Source organism: Leiobunum rupestre, chromosome 11, assembly GCF_980474605.1.
Source record: "Leiobunum rupestre chromosome 11, qqLeiRupe1.1.hap1, whole genome shotgun sequence".
Lineage (NCBI taxonomy): Eukaryota > Metazoa > Arthropoda > Arachnida > Opiliones > Sclerosomatidae > Leiobunum > Leiobunum rupestre.
In genome coordinates, this window is record NC_143394.1 from 48,836,153 (window position 1) to 48,860,583 (window position 24,431).

General features: G+C 39.5%; 2 protein-coding genes across 2 annotated transcripts in view; both read right to left on the reverse strand.

The window, feature by feature from the left end:
* Nucleotides 1-12,613: 12,613 nt before the first annotated feature.
* On the reverse strand, nt 12,614-17,619 carry LOC149923120 (sarcoplasmic calcium-binding protein 1-like). Its single transcript, XM_090163519.1, has 5 exons — nt 17,357-17,619; nt 17,172-17,285; nt 16,223-16,355; nt 16,062-16,165; nt 12,614-13,914 (listed from the first exon to the last, which is right to left on the reverse strand). The coding sequence occupies exons 1-5, from the start codon at nt 17,462-17,464 to the stop codon at nt 13,750-13,752; spliced, it is 624 nt and encodes a 207-aa protein (XP_090019645.1). The 5' UTR covers nt 17,465-17,619; the 3' UTR covers nt 12,614-13,749.
* A 653-nt stretch (nt 17,620-18,272) lies between these two features.
* The window catches only part of LOC149923121 (uncharacterized), a 39,896-nt gene continuing 33,737 nt past the window's right edge, over nt 18,273-24,431 (reverse strand). Inside the window, exons 5-7 of the mRNA XM_090162354.1 lie at nt 22,736-23,211; nt 20,073-20,181; nt 18,273-18,622 (exon numbers count right to left, since the gene is read on the reverse strand). Of these exons, the coding sequence (XP_090018480.1) occupies nt 18,291-18,622; nt 20,073-20,181; nt 22,736-23,211 (917 nt within the window). The 3' untranslated portion in view covers nt 18,273-18,290. The remainder of the gene's footprint in view (nt 18,623-20,072; nt 20,182-22,735; nt 23,212-24,431) is intronic.

The window sequence follows — 24,431 nt, forward strand, 5'->3', positions numbered from 1 at the left end:
CTAAAAGCGGGTTGATGAACTCTTGTTTCTTGAAAAGTTGAAGTAGATTCTCCTTTGGAAACTTTCGCAGGTGGACAATCTCTGGTAGTAGTCTTTCTTGGTTGTATGTAAGTTGGATACTGAGGGAACACAGATGGAATAGCTCCCTTTTTAAGTAGGCGTTTTTTGAGATTTTCACAGTAATCCGATCCTTTGAAATGTAAGCTACAAACCAGATTCCCTTTTGAACTGTAGGCTTCATTTACACCAAAATCCTTCCTTGAAATTTTTTCAATCCATAATTTGCAAAAACCTGTATTCGAGGAAAACTGATGAAATTCTACACTTTTGTCTAAATTGTCTTTAGATGTTGATAAACAAAGTGGCACAGAACAACGGTTGTATGGTATTTTTTAAGCTTGGCAGGTTTATCTGTTAAAAGAAACAAATTTACCACATTTCTGTATAACACAAACAGTAAGCTAATATAATCATGAATATATTATTTTTAAAATAAATTAATTCGATATAATTGAATGAAATAGTTTTGTGATAAAATATAAACATTACTTAGATATTTAAAAATTATTATACAATACAATGATTTATTACTTAAAAAATTAACATTTATAACTAATTATTGAACAATTTTTTAATTTTTAAATAATAAAATCAATAACAAAGAATAAAATTCAAAACTCAGTTTATATACTGCGATTATAAGTTAATAATTGTTTACAAATGTTAAGAAATCATGATCTTATTCAAATATTGTATTGAAAGCTATTTACAAAGCAGAACCTTGACGAACAATGAGTAGGCTTAGGAATTAACTGATATATTTCAAATTATGGCAATATCTTAAAAAAACAACTCTTTCAACCGAAAGCTTACTTTTTAATGGTGAATTGGTTGAGTTTTCAAGGTGAAATTGGAAGTAGTTCTAAACTGTTGAAGCAACCGCGAACAAGTTAATTCTCCCGCCGTTAAAATACATGTAAAATCGACTGAAATATTTGAATTTAGGGCGGGCCCGACAGCGCCTCTATCGGTAAATTCTCACTGTCGCGAAAATACATGGGGAGGAAATTCTTTGCCGGAGCCGCTATCGTCGCGAGGAGAGCGCACGCGGAGCAAGCGCGTGCAGGGGGTCGTGCTCAAACAAATGTTTAAATTTTTGCGTCAAAATATCGCTTTCTCATTGGTTAATAAGTGGGCGGAGCCTAAACAAAAGCAAATTCCAAAATACCAAACTCGTCATTTACGAGAGCCGGAAAAATTGTCTTTGCACCACGATTTCGATTTACGAAATCGTAACTTTACGACATTGTAAATCCGCTCTCGTAACTTTACGATCCTCGTCTCTGCACCGGGCCCAGTTTCTTTAATAAGTTGACGATTCACGATTTGTCCAGACGCCTTTCTTGAAATCTAAGTATTGGCTCGCGCATTTATTTGTATTTTCCGGATCACTTCTCTGATATGTAACTTCTTTTGGTTAAATTTTTTGGTAATCCTCTGAAGAGATAAAGATATTAAAATACCAATCCTGGTTTACTTGGTTGAGTTCGAAGGTGATTAATCCGGAGATAATTCGTATGAACAGAAGATTAGGAGAAGTTACTACGGAGCCTGAAATTCTCGAAACGCAAATGCCTTACAAAAGCGTGGGGGGGGGGATTACTTTCTCGTTGAAAATTCCACCCCCCTCAAAAGGAGAGAAGATTCTCGAGGGACGCTGGGTAAAGATACCGCCATCTAAAGTGAGCTAACGAAATTAAAATATCGTCTGCTATATCGTACGTATTACAAGGCTTAGATATTAAGTGTTGTTAGTCATGGAAGCATGGATTAAACACAACCTTTACTAAGTGTTTAATCCATGGTCCCAACTACCACTGATTCTGTAAGGGTGGATTAACTCTTCGTTTTGATGTCCACATTGGTAAATTTGTTAGCTTTTGAATCGTTTTTCTTTTTAATTTCCGGCTTAAGAAACCGATTTAAAACTTGGCGAAGGCTTAGTATTCTTTACAATTTTTTTATCGAAATTACATGCTTTTTCGTTTTAGATTCGCTAATTAAATAATAACTATGGGTTGAAGCATCCTAGGAGGATGGAAATTCATATTCATAGATGCATCGGTCTCACTTCCTAAGCTGTTAATATCCATAATAGATCGCAAAGACGTTTCAGCGGTTACATCTAACACATAGGATCCTTGGTTATATCGGCTGCCATTTTCCCGTGTTTCGATAAATTTCCACCAGGTACCGATCTCGGTCTTACTCCCGTGATAGGGGGGGGGGGGGCAAAATTGCCATCCCGCCTAGGCTTCCCCCCCTCTCTATCTGGTAAGTCAAATGCGCCCACAGTGGGCTCTATGGCTCTATGATAACTTCCTCTAATCTAATTCTGGTATGAACATATGTGTAAAGGGCATTTTCACTCACGGAGCCTTCTAACGCGATGGAAATTATGTTTTTTATCTTTACCCAATGACACGACCACCAGAAGGATGAAAATTTCGTCTTTACGCGCTATTATTAAGTTATTAATATTCGCGACCTCCTCTTCACTCTTTTTATTAAAAACCATTTTATCCACTACTTTATTCACCAACTTGCGCTAACTAATACAAACTCGTACAAAGATTACTGTGCTAGAAATACCACTGCAGCCGAGGCAACAATTCTAAAACTAAAACCAAAAATGCTAAAATCACGTCAGCGACCGCGAGTGACCCATTTTGAAGGTCATTTGACTCATTCCATTATCGCCCACGAAAAAAGGGACGAAAGGAACCTATCTTTTATTTTTAGTGGGGTGCAACCGTTTAAAATTACAAAAATGACCAGACCCGACTTCATTTTATATCGTCGGGGTCCCCGTACGAACACTAGTTTATAGTACCATATTATGTTTAATATACTATAATTTAGCAATACATTATTATAATAAAATATGAAATAAAACAGTGTATAACATTTATAATAAAAATATAATGTAATAATCATGAAATTATCAGCAACCTCGTTATTGGGAGTTCCGAAACTCACTTTGAAGCAATTCAAAGACTGAAGAGTCAATATTTTAAAAGACAGGGCCGTGCTTATGGGGTGGCGAGCCTTGCGGTCGCCCAGGGCCTCTAAAATTTTACCATAGGGATGTATATAACGGAGGGCCTCTACAATCAGTTTCGCCCGGGGCCGCGAGACCTCTAAGTACGGCCCTGTTAAAAGAACATTAATATGCCTCGCGGATACTGGTTTGTTTAATTACGTTTTCACGAACCGTTGCGAAACCTTATTTCCGGGGCCCATCAAGGGAAACCGCGGCAAAATGAGCATTAACTTATGTCGATTAATTAGCTTGTGGGTTAGTTTAAGCCCATCACTTTTTCGGACTTTATTCTATGATTTTGTGATATTTCCTTTATCAATTTTAAGCTATCATTGAGATATGAATGGGTGACAACTTGGAGCAACTCCTTCCGCGTAGTGTCATCAAAGTGAACTCTAGTGCTAGTGGGTGGGGAAAGCATAGAGGCAGACGACAGAAAAGAACACGTCAAACCAAGGTTCGTAAATCGGGCATGACGTAAAACTAACGACGAACTGCGAACGATAACATTATCCCCGCTGCTACGATTTTATACTTCTCAGAATGGAAATTCCCCAAAACTTTGTCTGTAGCGCCATCTGGGAAATGCAAAAATGGGATTTTAGAATTCTGATTGATATTCTGATTGAAGTTTTAAAAATGTGCAGATTTGCATTCGCTGACTATAGCCAAAGCCTTCTTAAATGGAAAAGTCAAGAAATACAAAAAAAAAATATTGTCTCGTGTATGTATTTTTAAAAGCATAAAACTAATATTAAATTTTATTTGAAATACATAGATATTATAGGAAAAGTAGAATTAGCATTATTTTTCAAAACTGATAAAAACAGTACTTCAATTTTAGCTGAAAATGTATTTTTAAAAGCATTGAGATATTTTTGGGTAAAACGAAAATTAACGGTTTTTTAAATTACTTAGATAGTAAACTAGCTTCAATTATAGCTGTAGATATAATTGTAAAATGCTTGTGATGTTGTTTGATAAAATAGAAGATTTGATGTATAATTGAGTCATTATTTCTAATTTAATTTACAACCTTTTGGTATTATTAAACATAATTATGTAAATAACTTTATCAAGTATTTGTATATAATCATAAGTCTATAATAAAGGTCATAGACTTATGATATAATCGAGTATATATCTAAAACATATTGCGACCGAATAATAAATTTCAAATCTCCCGCGCGGAATTTACCCCATTTAATCGACATCTAGCGAAATTTCCAAAAGGAGAAATTCAACCTCCTTTTTTTCTTTATGTCCAGTCATAGATTTAAGAAGGCTATTCTATAGCATTATAATATATAATTTATAGAGGTCGGTAACGGTTAATCATTATCCATGTTTAAATGGATTTTTTTCGGGAAGAAACTGTAAACAAAGAAATTTACCGGTTAATATTTCGGAAAATGATTAAAAAACATGTATTATTCGGAAAATTTTAGCTTTTTATCGAAAAAAACGTCGTTTTTTCCATTAATGTTACAAATTTATCAAAAAATTAATCGGATAATACAGAAATATAAATTACTTGATCAAAACGTTTTACGAATAATTTTGAGAGCTTTATCTATTGAATAAAAGTTAACCATCCCCGACCTCTATATAATTATGAAAAGTAATAGTAATAAATTATAGACTATAGGAAAAGTAGGCACTAGATGGCGTCAATCAATTCCCCGAGTTTGAGAAATGTCACTTCATGGTGCCAGCATTCAATATTTTCAAGGTCTTAGTTAGTATTATTATTATTAATGAAGGGGTGAAGGGCTAAGGAAATGCCCGTTCGCGCACGTCGACCGGAGGTCCATTGTGCAAACCCGAACCTTAAGACTTAAAAAGTCCAATATCCGACACAAAATGGAGAATCCTCTTGGCCGGCATATTATAGAAATCAGAAGTTTCCAGTTGATGCATACCAAGATGCTCGAATCTTTGGGCCGCGTAGTAATCGCACCTACAAGGTCTTAGTTACTTAGGCGTCCTTGGTGCAGCGAGGGTTTTTATAACGGAGCCTTGGCCTAACAGTTTTGATTATTTAATTAACTAATTGATTAGTTGAGAAGATATCATCTTATTCATCAAAGCTAGCTTCGTTCCAATTGGGCCAAACCGGTCTACTGTTGGGCATTCTGGATAATTTATAAAATCTTTAATATCTCTAGGGTTTACGTTTTTTTTCCTTTTATGTTGGACCTTTCGAGCTTATAGCATCTTTAACTAAATAGCGAACAAGCAAGGAGGATAGGAAGGGAGGCGAAGTAGGAGGGATGAACGCTCCAGCATCCTTGTAAGAAGTTTAGCGCGAACTCGGCGGGAAAATTTCGGAAAAATGGCGGCAACACGTAGCGTAGTGGCCGCAATCTTGCCGCCATTTTTCTGAAATTTTCCCGCCGAGCGCGAGCTAAGCTTCTTACAGGGATACTGGCGCGTTCATCCCTCCTACTTCGCCTCCCTTCCTATTCTCCTTGGAACAACCAAACCCCCTTTAAAGGGAATATAACCTGCAAAGCAATCTTTAAGGAAGACCCCTTCAATTTTTCAAATTTCCCTGTACAGTAGCGCCAAACATTTTTAAAGCCAAAGGCAAGAGCGGCTAGATCTGCAAACGTTGGTGTTCCACACCAAATACCTGAGGTTATATTCCCTTTAAGCGCTAGCCTAATTTTCTTTTTATTCCTGAAACTCGTAAACTTTGTAATGGAAACTAAACTTAAGGATATAGACCGTGACTAATTTCATCGACACTCGGTTTTCAACGTCAAACTTTATTTTTTATTCATTAAATATGGTGTATTTATAACCCTTAAGAGGCTGCTTTTGGTTTAATTACATTTACGTTTGATATATTTTATAATTATTTCATAGCACCGCAACAAGACAAACCACAGCTCCGTCCCGGTCCATCGCACTGTTTTTGCACACTTCCTTTTTCAAAGCATTCGCTCCGACATTTTATTTGCAAGTTTGACTTACATTCGCGGAAGACGCTTTAAATTGAAAAGAAAGGAAGAGATTTAAAAATTATCACGCTTTTTTCGCGTACTCGCGAATTGGGATATTTTCTAGGGGGTCCAGTGGCGTAGCCAGAAATTCGTCAAGGGGGGGGTCAAAGTATGTCAATGTTAATAGGGGGTCGAGAAAGGGGTGGAAATATAGTCAAAGGTAGGCCCAAGGGGGGTCTGGACCCGGAAACCCCCCTTGTCTACGCCACTGAGGGGGTCCTATTGATCCCTCGACCGCCTGAGGGTCCTGGCATTGGTATTATCAAGTCTGCTCGTCACTATTTGTTTACGGAACGACACCGCCATCTATCGGCTTTAAAAATAACTATTGGTGGTACTTGTCAAAACAAAGGGAGGCCTAAGCTGACGTCATGGGTGAACGAGGTCACGCTGACGTATGACGTCAAAGTACCATCTTAGTTCGTCTGCTTATTCTTCTAAGGGCGCATGTGTCCGATATTATTGAAACTCGCTAATTTACAAGAAAATCCTTACCATCTACCCGCCAACGCTATATCATGTACAAATTACAATATGTTAACTCTTACAAAGTTTACGTTTTCAAGGGGTAGCTTAACCTGTCTAATCTCAATGCAGCGTTCACCCCCACCGCCTTTCAACATATGAATGTAAACAAGATGTTACGGACATTTAAGTACACACAATCCCTCCTGATGTATTACCTATATATTTTGAATATTAAATCTAAAATTAAAAATAAATTTCAATCATCTTGTACCAGTGGTGTAGTCCTAAAATAAAAAGAACCGGGGCGCTACCGGGGTACAGCCAACTTCGATTATGCACGAAATCGAAGTTGGTTGTACCGGCAAAGGATTGTATTTTGTTTCTGTTTAACGAAATTATGCATCAAGATGATATTCCGGATAGCTGGAAAGAGTCACGTGTTACTATGGTTTTCAAAGGAAAGAGAAAGGCTGAGGAAGAACTCAGTTCCTATCGTCCTATAGCAGTAACGTCGGTCTTCTACAAAGTGTATGCCATTCGTTGGAAAGAACGCATTAGCGGGTATATGGAATTAAACGGCTTGCTCGATGAAGCTCAGTAAAGTTTTCGAAGAGGTAGAAGGATTTCGGACATTATTTTTGTGCTTTCTCAGCTGGTAAACTCTATCAGAAGCAGGGGCTCTCTATATATTCTGCGTTTCTTGACCTTCACAAGGCGTACGACAGTGTCAATCATGATAAGTGTTGGAAAACGTTGCGTGGCTTCGGCTTTGTCCCGAGTGTCGTTCGCCAAATTCAAAAACTGTACGCTGATAGCTCGTATATATACACAGCCCAAGGTGTTACTACTGAGGCGTTGAGGTGTGGTGTAAGTTTGCGCCAGAGGTGTACACTGTCCCCCGTACTGTTTATTTCTTATATCAATGGCCTTGCGGTGAGTTTGTCCGAGTCGGGAGTTGGCGCTAAGATCGAAAAGGTGGAGAAGGATAAAGGTGCCTCTGTTGGCAAAGTGTCGATCCCTTGCTTACTGTTTGCATATGACATTCTTCTTTTGGCATATTCTAGGGCGGATTTACAGGAGCTGTTGGATAGAGGTTCTGCTTATGCTGATTCCAAGGCGTTAAGGTTTAGCCCAGAGAAATCAAAAGTTTTGATGTTTGGTACGTCAAAGGAAGCTAGCCCGTTCCCCTTTACGTTGCAAAACGCCTCTTTGGAAGTGGTGGAAGAGTAAAGCTATCTTGGTGCCCTGTTCTGTTCCAAGCCTAACTATATGGAAAATCATGAGCGCAACCTTGTAGCTAAAGCTACTCGTCTACGGTGGGCGGTCAAGAATATGGCGGATGGATCATATAACAAATACAGTGTATCTAGGACTTTGTGGAAAGCTGTGGCGGTACCCACCACCATGTATGCAAACGATGTTCTACCGTATTCCCGGGTCTCAATCACAGCCTTTGAATATGCTCAGAGATAAGTTGGCCGTGCTGCACTTTCGGCGGGCCCTTTCGCAGCTAAGGCTGCAAATAAAGGTGAAATGGGTTGGAGCAGCATGGAGGAACGTGAAGCTATGAATAAGCTGAAATACCTAGGGCGGCTGTTACTTATGCCGGCGTCCATGCTTCCTGGTATAGTTTTTAGATCGCTGAGACTTCAAGGAGTTGAGACCAGGCTACTTAAGCATATGGCACAGCTTGATCGTGTCTATGGCAATGGCACGACCCGGAATACAGCGAGGAACGAGAGAGAATGGGCTGCTGTAGTAGCGCGAGATGTTCATGAAGCGGCGGAGAGGCGTTGGCGTAATGATGTCAAAAGCAAGAATAGTCTGAAGCTCTACCAAGTGAAACAGAAGCCACAAACCGAATCGTGTTATGATGGATCTTGGTGTAGTGGCCTCCTGTTCGACGCTAGAACGGGCTGCCTTCTGACGGGAGAGGCAATATTGCATCGGTTGTTTGGTTTTGAACCGGCCTGCAAGCTGTGTGGGAATGCCTATGAAGACATCGCCCATGTACTCTTTCATTGTCCGGTTGGTGAAAGCGATGAAGATATCTTTGAATGGCGCGTGCGGAACCCGGAAATCTCCTTAGAGCAGCGGTTCCCAATTTTTTTTGCTATGGAACCCTAAATTATCCACCTAATTCTGGCGGAACCCCAACTCATTTTTTTATCATCTTAAACTCTTGACACAAACAAAGATGGCCGCGCTGCGAATTCTCGGAACCCCTGTGACCCTTCCACGGTACCCCAGGGTTCCGCGGAACACCTTTTGGGAACCGCTGCCTTAGAGGAAGCCCTTGGATTGTCAGGAAATTTTCATCACTTGTATATAGTTAAACACATTCTGGTTACCTGGAGGGCTAATAAAGATAAGTGTCGTCTTGAAAATATTTAGGAATTTAAATGTTTATTCGTTAGATATATAATTTTATTGTTGCATTATGTAACTTATATTTGATACTTTCCAGTACTTTATATTATATATGTTGTGTATTGTTTTTAAACCGTGCTCCCTTCAATTTGGTGACGCCGCCCCGATTTCAAGGGGTTGTACTTTGTATGTGTTTACCAATAAATCTTAAATATCAAATCTATAAATGTACATCCAACTTCAATTTTTAACGTGATCGAAGCTGGCCGTACCTAGGTAACGATTTGAAATTGTTATGGTATTTTTCTGCGGGCAAAATTTATCATAAATTCACACACCCTTTATTCCAAAAAATGATATACGAAATAGAAGCAAGGCGCGCCCTGGCAAGTTGAAAAAAAGAGGCAGGGCCCGCCCTGGCAAAATGGAAAAACTAAGGCGGGGCGGGGCCCTGCCTTTGAAAAAAGCACCGGGGCGACGCCCTGCCCCGCCCTGGCCCGACTACACCACTGTCTTGTACATTAGCTTAATAACCCCAAGAGGAATTTTATCGGAAATGAATTTTTCGAGATATAAAGTAGCGAAACGCGGACACGTTATATTAAATTAATTGTTAGACAAACCGAATTTTCGAGATACCGGGGGGGGGGGGGGGGCAGAATAACATAGTGTGGGGAATTGGTGCATGTAGCGTAGAGCCTTCACACCAAGCGCGCCAAGGGAAAATATATACAAATATATATACACACACAAAAAAAAAACAGTGAAAAAGCGAGAAACATAATAATGAAAATGAACAATATAACTATAAAAAACGACCGAGTAAAATACACAATGAAAGGAGTTCTCAGATCCGAATGGCACGTCGGAGAATGACGCAGGTGGCAGCGACCACCTCGGCGAAGCCCGCGTGAACCGCCTTGAGGACCCCATCTAAAGAAACCGGTAGATGCCTCTTGTGGAGGGCGGAGTGTAAACGCAGCCGAGGTGCAAGCTGGTCGGGGCAGACGAAGATAATGTGTTCCACAGTGTCAACAGCACCGCACTTCGTACAACTGTCTGTGGGAGACAGGTTGAATCGAAAAAGTAGCGTCTTTGTCGCAAGGCGGTTGCAGCCGAGACGCGTAAGCTGGAGACGCGTGATTTCGCGTGAACCCGGTAAATAAGGTAGCGAAACGCGAACGAGTCATATCATCATAGATGGCGCCTGTATCAATTGGCACGAAATTCAAATATGACAAAAGGGCGTACGCGAATTGGCCTTAAATCTGACTTAAAATTAAAATTTATTAATGCCACCGAAAACGTAGTTCAGAAATGATCAGCTGCACCAACCAAGTCGGTCTTAATAAACCAATCGATGGCAAATGATGATATTAGGCTTAAAATTATTATTGAAACTTACTTGAAATCATATAAACTATAAACTAAGCAATGACAAAAATCTGTGAAATTACGAAAATGGTTCCGAAACGTGATACATTTTACCAAATTTTTCCGCAGAAAGCATTAGGAAGTCACTCCCTTATGTTAGTGGGAACTTAGTGCCCCAAGCGGAATAATTTCGCGTAAATCGCGAATTTTCCATACGTTCGTTAACGTAGGAATCATTTAAAGCTGGTGGGCCTTCTGAGTGCAGCGAGAACATATCTAAATTTTTTCCACAGAGGACGCTACTAACGTCGAAATCAAACCAGATACTTAAGCTACATATTGATCCAAACGGTGTCCCTCGCTTTGATTGGCTCATTTGTAAATAACTAATTATAATAAATTTGAATATTATAAATGATATATAAAATTTAGACTAAAGTCCATTAAGTAGAGTGTAAGTTATCTAATTATAAAAATTATGAACGACGTTATGGTTTCGCTGATTTAAATTTTAGCTTCCTTTGCTATTAATAGATGGCACCACGCTCTCCAGTAAAGTCGTTTTTCCGAAGAATCGGGAAGATCGTGGACCAAGAATCTAATGGGACTCACTGCTTCCCATATTTGGACACGGTAGGCGTAACCTAAATTTAAAAAATAAAAGGTTTAAGACTTTCTAAGCCTAATCATTTAACCGACAACAATGGCGCCATTTTGTAAAAATTGAACGTGAACGCTCCAGCTTCTCTACGGAAATTGACTTTAACGACCAGTGGCGTAACTAGGAACTCCACCCCCCCCCCGCGCGAAAAATGACTGGGGGCCCTTTTAAATAGCACCGATTTTAATCATAAACGTTTGGGGGACCCTAGTTCTCACCCGCGGGGCGCTATTTACGCCACTGATAGCGACGCCAGGCTTGTCCACATTGAACTAAAATTATCCGTGATTTTCCTATTCCCAGTATCCACGCGTGCTTTTTAAAGCCTGAACAGTGAGTCCCCTTAGATTCTTGATCCATGGAAAGATTCATAGCTATCTCTAATAACAAGGCCTATATAACGCAGCACGAATCCATACCTCTACTTGGAATGCTTATCTTGCCGTATAGCGTATGGTAAGATCACTCTGACGGCTTTGGCCCAGTGGCGTAAATAGCGCCCCCGCAGACCCCGCGGCGTGGGAAGGCCCCCGAGAACTAGGGGCCCCCAAACGTTTATGATTAAAATCGGTGCTATTTAAAAGGGCCCCGAGTTGTTTTCCGCGGCGGGGCCCCGGAGTACCTAGTTATGCCACTGCTTTGGCCCCGCCTACGAAATAAAAAATCCCCTCTGCGCGCGCTCCCCTCTCACATTGTTGTTTGTTAAGTTAACATAGTGACGTTAAAAAACCGTCAACAACCTCGAGACGAAAATCTGTCGCGATAAGCATTCCAAGTAGAGGTATGGATTCCTGAGCGTAGCTCTATGGGATCTCGGATCATAATACCAGTGGCAATGATAGAGCAGACAGTTGCTTTGAATCGCTTTAAATACGCGAGTTATGCGGGAGAACAGGCTTTAAAGGGAGTAATATTCGGACGTTATTCTGTCAGCTTAGAAGCGCGCGCAACTGTCGGAAAGGAGTGGGAAGGAAGAAACGACCATCTAGCGAGAGATTTCGACAACTATATAATAAATACTTAATTGAACAAATTAGGTGGCGAACCTATGTGGGATCCGTTTCTAGCTTTGTTAAAGGGAATATAACCTGCAAACCAATCTTTATGGAAGAACCATTCGATTTTTCAAATTTCCTGCAGTGGCGCCAAAGGCAAGAGTGGCCGGAGTTGCAAACGTTGGTGTTCCACACCAAATACCTGAGGTTATATTCCCTTTAAGAAACGTGTACTTCTGGTACAATTTTACACCATTTTGTGTTTCCTCTCTGGTAAAACAGCATTTACGACGCAAAAATTTAGGCATTTTACCCTCATAGGCGCTACCTCGGAAGGCGGCGCAACGCCCCCTATACTCGTTTGGGTCGCGAATAGAATCAATTAATACGGTTGGTTGTTATGGATGATAAAATGAGCGAAAAAGTAGATTAGTCCATTCGGAAAAGGGATAAAAAAACTAAACCCTAAACAAATTTGAAGAAATTTAAAAACTTAAAAATTCGATAAAAAGGTTTTGTGGGAATAGTAACGATATGGTAGAATATTTAATTACAACTTGAAAAATACTTTTATCTTTCGATTTTTATTGATACAACTTCACAAGTAAATTGCCCATTGTTAGGAAATTTCAACATTAATGAAAATTAAACGCTAGAATAATAAATTCACCTAGCTGATTCTAATCTACAGTATTGCATTACTTAAATATAAAATACCACAGTAAAAGCTGGTCTTTTTACTAAACGACCCTGGGTTAAAAGTATATCATCAATACCATAAGTAATGATGTATACAAAAGTGTCTGACACTTGGGCATACGTTTTACCAGAAGTAAATGAACCGAAGTTATCAGATTGCTATACTCCCCATGTTGGAGGCGTTTTCTTTATAAAGTTACATTTTGACCTCGAATTAAAAATTTTGCGCGCTTCTAGGCCGGAAAAAAAACGTTATTGTTTTTATGAAACCGTTTTTTATACATAAAAATAGCTAAACCCACAATTCCCAATTGCAATTTATCACGTCAAACGACGGGGATGGAAATTAGCTTTTATTTGACTCGATTTTATCATTATTTTCATAAGGAAAATGCCCTACGATTCTGAGCGCTATTTCGATAACTTCGGTTCATTTACTTCTGGTTTTACTACAGCTATTTCAAAAGAAATAACGAAATAGCGCATCCCAGTAACTACTTCGTCCAATAAAGTATCGCCAATTAATTTTGAAATAAAGTTGATAATTAAAAACAGTCTCTTCGTTTTGAGCAATAATATTTTTTCGAATTTCAGATGAAAACCTTTATTTTTCAATTTATTCTATTTTTAAATTTGAATATGGTTGACCAATAGTACTTAGCAACCAGAACCCACATAGAACACTATATTTAATTTCTGTTGCTAATCCTTAGTAGTGTTGCAAGTCGGAAAATTTTCCACGGAAAATGACCGAGGCCTTTTTTATGTTTACTGATATTAGACATTTTATATCAATAAAAAGTTAAAAACATTAAAAATCCATAAAAAGTAATTAACGTTTAAATTTTTTATTTTTCCGATTTGCGGAAAATTTCCCGAAATTCATAAAATTTTCTGGAAATTTTTCCGCATTTTATTTTACCGGAAAATTAACAACACTACTAATTAGTCTTTGGTGAAGAAAGAACGTAATAAGAAAAAGCTCGTGGATACAAGTGTCACACTTATAGTTATTATTTTACTTATGTCAAATACCAAGCCATGCAAAACCTCACTAACGAACTGGTAACTTTAATTACGGGGCGCTGCTCTCTTTAGAACCTCGTCCGCCATGTTGGGGTCCAACGGTCCAAATATATTCCTGCTGGGTGTGTCCGGATCCGTGGACGTAAAGAACTGAACGACCAGCTCTTGGAATCTGGCCAGGCTAATTCCTTCGCGCCTTTTGTCTTCGGTCTAGGAAATCACCAATTAACAATAAGTACATTGTAGCCTTCGAAATAATTAGATAGCCATATACACTTGGAATGTCCGAGAAAGGCTATTTTGAACCCGATGATTCTCAAAGAAACGGGCGTGGAATATAAACTAGAGATCCAAACAAATCCGGGATTTGAGTCGGATAATTAGGCTTAAGTTTCAACTTTATCCAATCGTGTTGGCGCCATCTGTTTCTATAAGCAGACACTTTTGCAAAATATATTAAGGTTTAGTTTTCCAATAACACGATAGATGGCGCCAACACGATTTGATTAAGTTAATTTACTAGGCCTAACTCTCCAACTCAACAGATACTGTCCCGCGAAACGGTAGGTCCTGGAAGGTGGATTTTGATCTCTATTTATTCTACCTCATTGGCGAAACCCGGCTCCTAGTCGAGAAGTTCACTTACCTTCTTTGCTCTGTTTTTTAACCTTCGAAATACGTGATTTCACGCGGGACTAAGAACAGTTATAAATAACCTTATAAATAGTTGATTTTATAAAATAAAAGTAGTCTGGCCCAACTTGCTAAAATGTAGCTTTTACGTCACAAGACCCAGCTTTATTAGTGTATTCTTCGCACGAGTGCTTTGCACGCGCGCTAGAAAAATCTATATTCCTAAGAGACTGTGACGTAAAAGTAACATTTAAACAATAAGGTCACGTTACTTTATAAATAGAACAATTCAACAAAGTTTTCAGTGTGAAAACTAATAGGGGTTTCTTAAATTCAGTTTCAACATAAGCAACTTCCTTTTCACCCATGCAAATGTTTTAATAATACTCTGTTTCGCCAAGGACAACGTAAACCATTACGTACTGACCGACTGACAACTCTCCGCGAACTTCTCCTAGTATAGTCTTAGTCGATAGCTACGCCGCAAAATTTTCGTTTCGAAAACGAAAACATTTGAGAGAGTTGGCCGTTTTCGGTCTATCGAAATCTGGCAGCCTTGCCTGCCTTCCGGCCTTTATCTTCCTACCGAAAATGGCCGACGATTACGCCGCCGAAAATATGTTACTAAACTGATCGGCGACGTTTTTGACCGTTATTTTGATATATCGACTAAGACTATTTGGAGGATGCCCGGAAAATCGCCCTGCAGTCTTTTCGACGGACCAGCCAAGGCCTATTGAAAATTGAAACCTTTTCAAAAGTGTAAATAACGCTTACTTTTGGAAAATAATGATGAATTATTGAATAACTTTTATAAACACTGGCTCCATTTCAGAAGTTAGTTTTTTTCGACTTTCAAACCTAAACGCGTGTACGCTCGTATTTCTTGTCATCAAACTAACCAACTATTTTGCCAACCGAAAGAGTAGGAAGCGACGAGTTTGCTGTTCGGAAACTTCCTATTTCGCAATCACTCCACAACCGACTATCATTAACCGAATTAATTTTGCGCCATACTTATGTTTACTATGTGTTACTTATGGTTTCAGGTAAGTCTACTTTCCGAGTGAGTGTCCTTGATATTTCTTTTCCCGGCAGCCAGCCAATGAATTCGAAAAAACGCGTGACGTCTAACATTCGACGTGGTTTAAAGGGGAACGGCCAAGCTTTTCCAAATATGGCCTTATTTCCGTATCAAAATATTTACAAGACCTTCAATATACTAACACGTACCTTTTTTTGTCTTGAAAAAATAGCTTTTGGCCCAAAAAGTTGAAACGAAAAATAACGCCAGGTGTTTGGGTTTGAATTTTCGCCGCCATCTTAGGGGCTGCCGCCAGCGCCCCTAACCCCGTATGAGCGATTTGCGAACTATCCTAACTTATAAAATCGCGCAATTTAGGCTTAGGTCTCTTATAACTGGAACGCGCCGCGCGTGAAAAACAAATTTTTTGCGTCTTCAGCAGCGCGCGCTTTTACGTTGTTTTTCTGTCTCACCGAGTTCTCACCAGGTGTCGCGGAGGACGCGCGCTTTTCGATTTCCCGAAATTATTTTATTAAAAATTAACCACTCAATATTTTTTGATGCGGTTTTCGCCATAAATTTTAGTATTTAATGGACCATAGGGCTATCTAACTGGTTAAAGCTTGACCGTTCCCCTTTAAGCCCCGCCCCTTTCTTGAGCAGCTTTCGCAGCGCATTCCAAGTGTCCTGATTGACTAACGTTCAACATAGAGCTGAAGGCGCTGTCAATTTCCCTCAGATTGGTGACGTAACACCAGAGAACGGCTCCCAAACGGTATTCTTCCAAGTCCCAGACGTTGTCACCTGTACAAAATAACAATAAGTTTAACCCCTACTAAGTAGTTTTGTAATAAAACTTACCTTTCTTGTCAATCATGTGGAAGACCTCAATGGAGAGATTTTGCAGAAAATCCGGCAGCTCACTGAAAGTGTTGGTATTGTTGGTCTTGGCGTACATGAAGTTCACGAGGTCGTCAAAGTGAACTTTACCTTCCTTCGGTGGAATTAGGTTTATAATTTTAATATTTCAAATTAATTAAACATTTCAAATGGCTAAAAGTTTGCTATTGCCGAAGGCTTAGTAAAAGTTAACCGTTTTTTAATGAAATTTTTAACGTAATTATATCTACTGAGGTTACAATGCGTAGGAGGGTGGTGGCAAGCCCTTCATGTCACGCGAGCCAACAGCTCCCTACACTAACTATTACCGTTAACCTCGACAAGTTTTTATGGAATTATTATTAAGAAGGCCCCGCAAACCAGGGAAAGGTCAACAGTTTCATATTAACCCTTGGCAGGGCCCCTAAGCTTCGAGCTTCTTTGGGGCCGTCAAACGCTCAATATTCCCTCCTCCTTGTGGCGCGTTGGCCCAGTGGCGTAGCTAGCATGGGTGGCACCCGGTGCGGATATCATGGAGTGCTACTTACTAGTCAAAACGTGAACTTCTCTAGTTTGTGTAATTTTTTCACCGTCAGGTGTCAGTGTCACCTTCAAAACGGCTCCTAATGAGTGGCCATCCCCCCTAGCTACGCCACTGAATGTGCCCTAGGCTTCAGCTTAGTCAGCCTTACCGATAATGCGACATTGAAAGTCAGGCAATTAGATGTTGGTTGCAAATACATAACGTTTATAAAATGTAGGTTTAAAATTTACCAATTATGTCTTAAAAGAAGGTCAGGAAAACCAGGGAAAGTCACGGAATTTTAATAAGAAGAAATTGTAGCTACATAACCACTACCCACCTAAAACGCCACCCAACAGAGTTCCGTCTGAAGGGTGGAGATCTTATCTACGTCACTCAGAGGCTTACTTTATCGACTCCAACATCCGAGCAAAGACTTTCCCACATCAGTCGGCTGTGAGTCAGAAACTTCTGGTGAATGACTTCGTTGAACGCTCCGTTGTTCTGCTGGAAGGTTGCTCTCTTCGCGAATTGGATAGAAAATACATCTCGTTCATTGGGGAAATCTCTATTAGACCCAAATATCTACGTACCAAAGCGAGTAGTTCGTGATCAGCCCACGAGATATAACCGTTTTTATCCGCGTCTAACTTCTCGCTGAAGAAGACCACCAACCTCTTCTTGTAGTCGTCTTTGGTCATGTTGCAATCCGGACTGGAAGTAGCGAACCGAACTCGATGACAAACAGCGGCGGAATGGACGAAGAGAGAGCCCTACGCGAACTTTTTTAAGTCAAATTTAGTAAGCTTTGAGACAATGGTGAAATAGGATACACATCTTCTTCGAAGACATTGTCTCAGTCGCTTTCCGGTAATCGAACACCGCTTTAAATTCGGTAGCTGAGGTAAGAAAACCTTCAAAAGAAGACCAAATGCTTCCACGCTCGAAATCCGACACGAAGAACATTTTATTGAGAAAATCTAGAGTTGTTAATTTTTCCGGAAAAATAAAAGGGGGAAAATTTTCCGCAAATCGGAAAAATCAAAAAATTTAAAGATGAATTACTTTTTAAGGGTTTTTAACTTTTTATCGATATAAAATGTCTAATAACAGTAAACATACTACAAAACATTAATAGCGTTACATTGTTAATCAGTTTAAAGCTAGTCTAGAGGTTTAGTTTTACTTTTAGATTCGAAAAATTGAGACGAAAATGCCGCTTTATTTAAATTTTGCAAACAACTTAGACTAATCATGGAATTAATTTTTTTTCGGAAAAATACGGAAAATTTTCCGACTTACAACACTAAAAAAATCCGTGTCCCCACCCTTGTGAATGAAAATGACAACGGTTGTAGATTGAGAAAACGGGGAAAATCATTTTTATTCTCTTTGAAACTTTACAAGGAACAGAAATATCGCCCTTCCACGAAACGGCAACATACAGAAAAAAAAATAAATATACAAGGTTTGGAAACAACTTTTGAAAAAGTAATCCCCACTGCGCGATAAATTATTATATTTTACTTAACCGTAAACTTGGTTGTCCCCGCCCATTAGAGACCTATCCCGGTCACTTTTTAGCCTGTTATGAACGGGGGAGCTCAGGTCTTGGAGACAGGCTAAGGGTTGGTAAGATGGACTGCCGAAGTCGCAAACGGTCAGCTCGTAACTGGACGAAGCCTGGTCGCGATTACGAGGGGACGAGCGCTCATCCGCGTACTGATTCTCGGACAACGAAGATCCGGAAGCTTCGAAGTCAAAGTTCTCGTCGCCTTGGCTCCTGGATGACGGCTCTCGATTCGATTGTTGGCAGATGAATTCCGGGTCGCAGACGAATTTGTAAACGTACCGCTCTCCTAACCGTAACGATAACTATTAGTTCCCGCGTGTGGGGGAGTCGAGCAGGGCCACGTTAGCGCCAGTGTCTAGGGCCCCCACTTACGTAGGCTTAGATTCCAAAGGTAGCTGAACCGCTACGCCCAGCTGCGCGCTTTGGCCTGAGGTCCATTGGGACAAGGGGGCCATAGCCCCGGGGCTCGGGGAAAAAAGGGCCCGGGAGCATGCCTTTTAGGGCCCGGTACAATAGGAGTCCTTCGCTTGCCCTTCACTTAGAAGGGTTCGCGATGACATCATTTGCCACGGGGCCCGAAATGTTTCTGCACGGTCCTGGGTAGTGCTCGGAATTGTTTATTCATTATTCACAAATTTTCTGATTTATTTAACAAACGTTGGTAAAAAGGATATCATTTTGACTTATTTAATTATGTTTTTTACGCAACCAAGCATTTATTTGGAAAAAAGTGGCATTTATTTAAATAATTGTTTGTTTTATTTAAATAATAGGCTTATTCACAATTATCATTTTCATTCAACTATTGGTTATTTAAATAAATATTATTTAAATAACGCCGGGCTTATTTTATTCATGGATAAAAATTAATCGAAATCCGAGCACTAGTCCTGGGTCCATCGCACAATGATTACATTACAATTAATATATAATAACTCAAACTTGAAGAAAAATAACAAATATCGCCGATGTCAAAAACCAAGGAGTAAGGTCTAAGGAATCCGCGTACACCGTACTACACGTTCGCGGCCTAGTATAAAAGTAATGAACAACCTAACAGCTAAAACACTTCCTTTCCTTTAAAATACTTAAAAAATACGAGAAACCGAATTTTCGTTTAAAATACTTAAAATATTTGACGATTACCGAAAGGTACAAATTCAGTATCTCACCCGCCACGAAAAACACGCCACGAATGAGTCAATTCCGAAACAACAGGATCCGGCGCGAAGTTCAGCGAACATTTTCCCCCGGCGAGTTAAAATAGACGATCATTTTTTGCCGCTAAATTCGCTCTCGAATCTCCTGAAGCGGTTTTCCACTCAACTCTTTATCTCTTAGCAGTTTCCCACTCACGAGTGCTATCCCCCTTTTTTCGTTTCGTAAGATTCACTCACTCATTTCTCTCTTCCATTTTTTATATTATAAAATCACTCATTCATTCTAGTTAATAAAAATTAACTAAGCATGATCAGCTCCATCTCCTACGATTAACGGTTTATTGCTTACCACTCATCTCGCGCTCCTCTCAGGAGAGTGAAAAGCTGTGAGCAGCTCCTCTCAAAATACTCATTTCACTCCATCGTGAGATGAGAGCGCCCATGTATGTTTAGGAGACAATAAAATGCTACGTTTGGGCCCTGTTAGAAGACTTTGCTTAGGGCCCAGTCAGAAGGCTTTGCTTAGGGCCCGGAAAACTGCTAACGTGGCCCTGGTTTTGAGATGAATATATTTACCCGCGACTTTCTGCATGATCCCCTTCTCATAGTAGTAGCGGAGTGAACGGCTCAGCTTGTCGTAGTTCATGGCTGGTCGGTTCTTCTGGACGCCCCATTGTCTAGCTACCTGTACGTTATAACGCATCAATTAATTCATTAATTTGTCAATAAAGAGATTAAGCAACGCGCTCTAGACGTTCGCGAAATTAAATTCTTTAAAATCAGTTAAATGGAAAAATAACTGTAGGTTTAGTTCCATTTAATTTTCTATTAACACTCGTAATTTGGGCTGTGCAAATAATTACACCAAATAATTCAATCGAATACCAAGTCGAATATTCGACCTCGAAATTGTTCGCCTGTATATTAGTTTTTTTTTTCAGATCAAAAACTTGAATATTCGAAAAATGTAGTAGAAAATATTTGGTATTTCAAATAGTTTGCAGAACTGGTCGAATAACCGAAGGGTATCAAGGCCATCAAAAGATAACGCGACGAATAGTAGGTATCTTTGGAATTTCCTAGAACTGAACGGTTAATCTATAACTAAAACTGTTTGATATATGAAATACTATTTAGTATTTGATCAGTTTTGTTATAAAATTATTCGGCAAAATTATTTGACGTTTTAAATATTCGATTTGTTATTTGCTAGAAAGCAATATTTGATATTCTATTCGCTCTCCAAAAATGGTATTTTGACACTTCTACTCGTAATACTAATTTTCACTCAACGAATACACTTTCCGCTAATGTCTAATGGTTTTGGAATTTTTTTTATTAAAATCCTTACTTTTAATTAATTTAATAATTTTTAACTTAATAACTAGTGTTATTGCAAACCCTCAATGAGTAAAAAAATTGGATCAGCTCAAAAACTACAGTTATAAGTGTCTCATTATTTAATTAATAAATTAAATATAACCAAAACTATTTTAGAAGTTTAACTCCAAATTAAAATTATTTTTCGCACTAATTTTCATCGTCCAACAAAAACGATAATTAAAAAACAATATTATAAATTGTTTATAAACTAGGGTATAAGGCAAAAGACGCTTTTAAACATACTAAAACAGGTAATTTTAACAACTCCGTTCGCTACCAAAAGATAAGAATAACGTAGAATAACATGAGCTGTTCTGCTTGAAAATGGTAATATTCAGTATTTTAATTTAATAACTGTGCAAATATTATACGCAATGTGACATAACGCTACCTGAAATGTACATTTTAAGCAAGTATATATATAATAATATTAAATGTAATAATAATTGCAATAATAATGTGATAAAATAAATTACTAAAAAATAAGGTTATAATATCACTAAAATAAATGAATAAGTCCGCCTAATATACAAAGGTGTTTCAAAAGGTTATGTAGGGGGTGAGTTGAGAAGTATGCTTGTTTTTTCCCATTTTCCTACGATGAGTTAAAAGAGTGCCAGAGAGTTTCAAAATGTGGCCTACTAGGTTTGGTTTCGTGTGATAGGTAAAAAAGAACTTTGTTAACAAATCGAGGTAACCAGCGTAAAAAAGTACAAAATACATATTTTGCTACTTTGTTCTTCTGTGTTTAATTAAACTCATTGCACATCTCTTATTTACTCATTTGTTGTTTGTTATTTATCTCAATTGCCACGCATTTGCAAATTCATCGTACCCCTGAAATTGCATTTCCGTTCTCTTTGGTTTTGAGCTTCTTGCAGCCTACTTCCAGGGGCTAGTAGGCCACTTTTTTGAAGCTCTCTGGCGCTCTTTTAACTCACCCCCTACAACTTCTGAAAATTTTTGCCTAACCTTTTGAAACACCCTGTAGAAACTATCGAGGATTCTTATTTAGATTTTTATTTCAAAAGTAACGTATATCGACTCGCTTGATTTTAGCTCTCCGATAGTGAGTTCGTCAGGATATCTAAAATATTCGAATCTCAAATTCTCAAGTATAAACGCAAAATCGAAACAGTCAAAAATGATCAAGTAAGCTTCGCGATTTTTCGTTCAAACGGTTATAGTGTTTTCCATTTGATTGCTCGAAATTCGCTCCGAGACTGTCTCTGACGTCATAGGTCTCATCCCGATTTCTATAGAGTAAAACCGCAAATCGATCATTCCACGAACATATTACCGCTCTTTGATGTTTTTCGTCGGCTTGTAATTTGAATTTTCGCGTCTTGGATTGCAATTTTGCCCAAAAATCTAATAGGAACACGCCAAAATTTCCTCCGATCTCGATTTCAATCCGTTGATCTGTCCAAATCGGCAGATCCGTTTTGGCTAATCTCCGAGCACCCGAGAGCGGGAAATGGAATACGCGAAACTTAATCGGAACAGATCGGAACACGCAAATGGAACGTAAAATGTTGATCAGAGCGATCTAGAACTCTCGAGAGCAATCAAATGGTAAACGCTATTAGAGAGCTGTGCTTTTTTTCAGTAATATCAAGAATGTATTGAAGTTACTAAGAATATTTCAGCATAGCGTTAACCCCTGGTACCATCCTCACAGCTTTTGCGGAGAAAGTTCGTCTGCATTTAAGGGGCATTCAAGGTCATACCATATAGAAAACTTGAATGGGAAAGCGGACGAATTTAAACTCCAAAGGCTGCGAGGATGGGAATCAGAATCCTGTGGTCCAATATTCTTAGTAGCTTCAATACATTCATGGTAATATGGTACTAACTTGCTCCGGATCGACTAATTTGAACTCCATGCCCCTTCCGGTCCACGCGATCACCTTGGAATTAGCCGGGTTGTCCAATAGCGCCACTAAGAACTGCCACAGCTGAAGGCTCCCCTTCCGCTGTTGGCATCCTTGGGCCTGGACTCCGCCAAAGTCCGGGTTGAAATAGTTGGCCTGATGGTGGCTGTGGTTGCCTGGACTCGGAGCCGGCGTCAAGGGAGACGACGGTGGTTCTAGCTTCACTTCGTTCTCATTGGGGATGCCAGAATCGGCACTGTACGAATTGGGATGGTGGATGCGCTGAGAGTGGCCGAAACCGTGCTCAACCAGGGATAAAGGTCGCTCGGACCGGTCGAAATGCGCCGGTGGCGAATGGCGAGCCTCAACGGAGCAGCTGTTCGATCGCGGCTTCGCTCTGACCGTGTTCGACAGATCGACGTACTGCTGTTGAACCGGTTCATGCTCGCAAGTAGTATCTGTTTGGAGAAAGGATTCTTGTGGGTGAAAACTAGGACTTGTTTAGTAGAATCTTATGTAACATAATCAATCACAGGAATCCATATCTCTACTTGGAATGCTTATCCCGCCGTATCGCGGATGGTAAGATCACTCTGACGGCTTTGGCCCCGCCTACGAGATAAAAAAATCCCCTTTGCGCGCGCTCCTCTCTCACGTTGTTGTTTGTTAAGTTAACAAAGTGACGTCAAAAAAACCGTCAGCCACATCGAGACGAAAATCCGCCGCGATAAGCATTCCAAGTAGAGGTATGGATTCCTGTCAATCATAATAGTTACCCAGCTTAAAATGTGGCTCTTACGTCACAAGACACAGCTTTATTAGTATAATCTTCGCACGTGCGCTTGAAAAACCTATACTCCTCTGGCGACTGTAGACTTGTTAAAGTAAAAGACTGTGACTTAAGAGCCACATTTAAACAAGAAGGTCAAGTTACTTTTTAAATGAACAATTATGCCATCTAGGAGCAACAAACACAAGGATAACGCATCCAGCCTTAGACACGCTATTAACGCCGTGTTGTGTACAAATTTCATTGGACGAACCTTTACGCTAAACGTTTTACGGAAAGGGGGAAGACAATTTCCGAATTTTCTCCTTCCAACGGAAGCAGGCGCTAAAGCGTCTAACCAATGAAAATTGTACACAAGAATTTGCACGACTTTTGACGGGTTGCGTTCTCCTTGCGTGGGGTGCTGTGTTTGTTGCTATATGCCATTTTCTTTAATGAAATTTTGTTCACGGGCTATGACGTAAATTACGTCACTTCCAACTCCATGACGAAAAACGCGTCATCAACTTTATAGATAGGAAACGGAAGTTAGTGTAGCGGTTTTTGGAAACGTGCGTTTCTAAATTTGACAATACCAAGTTTAGCTCGTGCCTCGCGATCACGTGATTTCGTTTCCATGGTAACCTTTTCAATGTTCGGTGTTAAACAAGGTCTCATTGAAATTTTTCTATGGAATTGTAACGCAGAGGCACCTTTACATGTATGTTATATATGGTAGAATTAAGAAATTTTCAGTTTCCCCTGTGTAAAATATACGGCTTAATATCTTCCCTACAAGCAAAAACACGTCACCTTCTACGATAATAAAATCAGATATACAGTCTTCAGACTTGAATGAACTATAGCGAATGATTCCCTCCCACTGAAAAGGATACTACACGCGGGTAT

What these genes read in the sequence shown, in the direction of transcription:
- LOC149923120 (XM_090163519.1), bottom strand. Translation starts at nt 17,464, where the DNA reads ATGACCAAAGACGACTACAAGAAGAGGTTGGTGGTCTTCTTCAGCGAG. An exon ending in ATCACGAACTACTCGCTTTG is followed by an intron (nt 17,286 to 17,356) that starts GTACGTAGATAT and finishes CAATTCGCGAAG; the next exon opens with AGAGCAACCTTCCAGCAGAA. An exon ending in CCACATGATTGACAAGAAAG is followed by an intron (nt 16,166 to 16,222) that starts GTAAGTTTTATT and finishes TATTTTGTACAG; the next exon opens with GTGACAACGTCTGGGACTTG.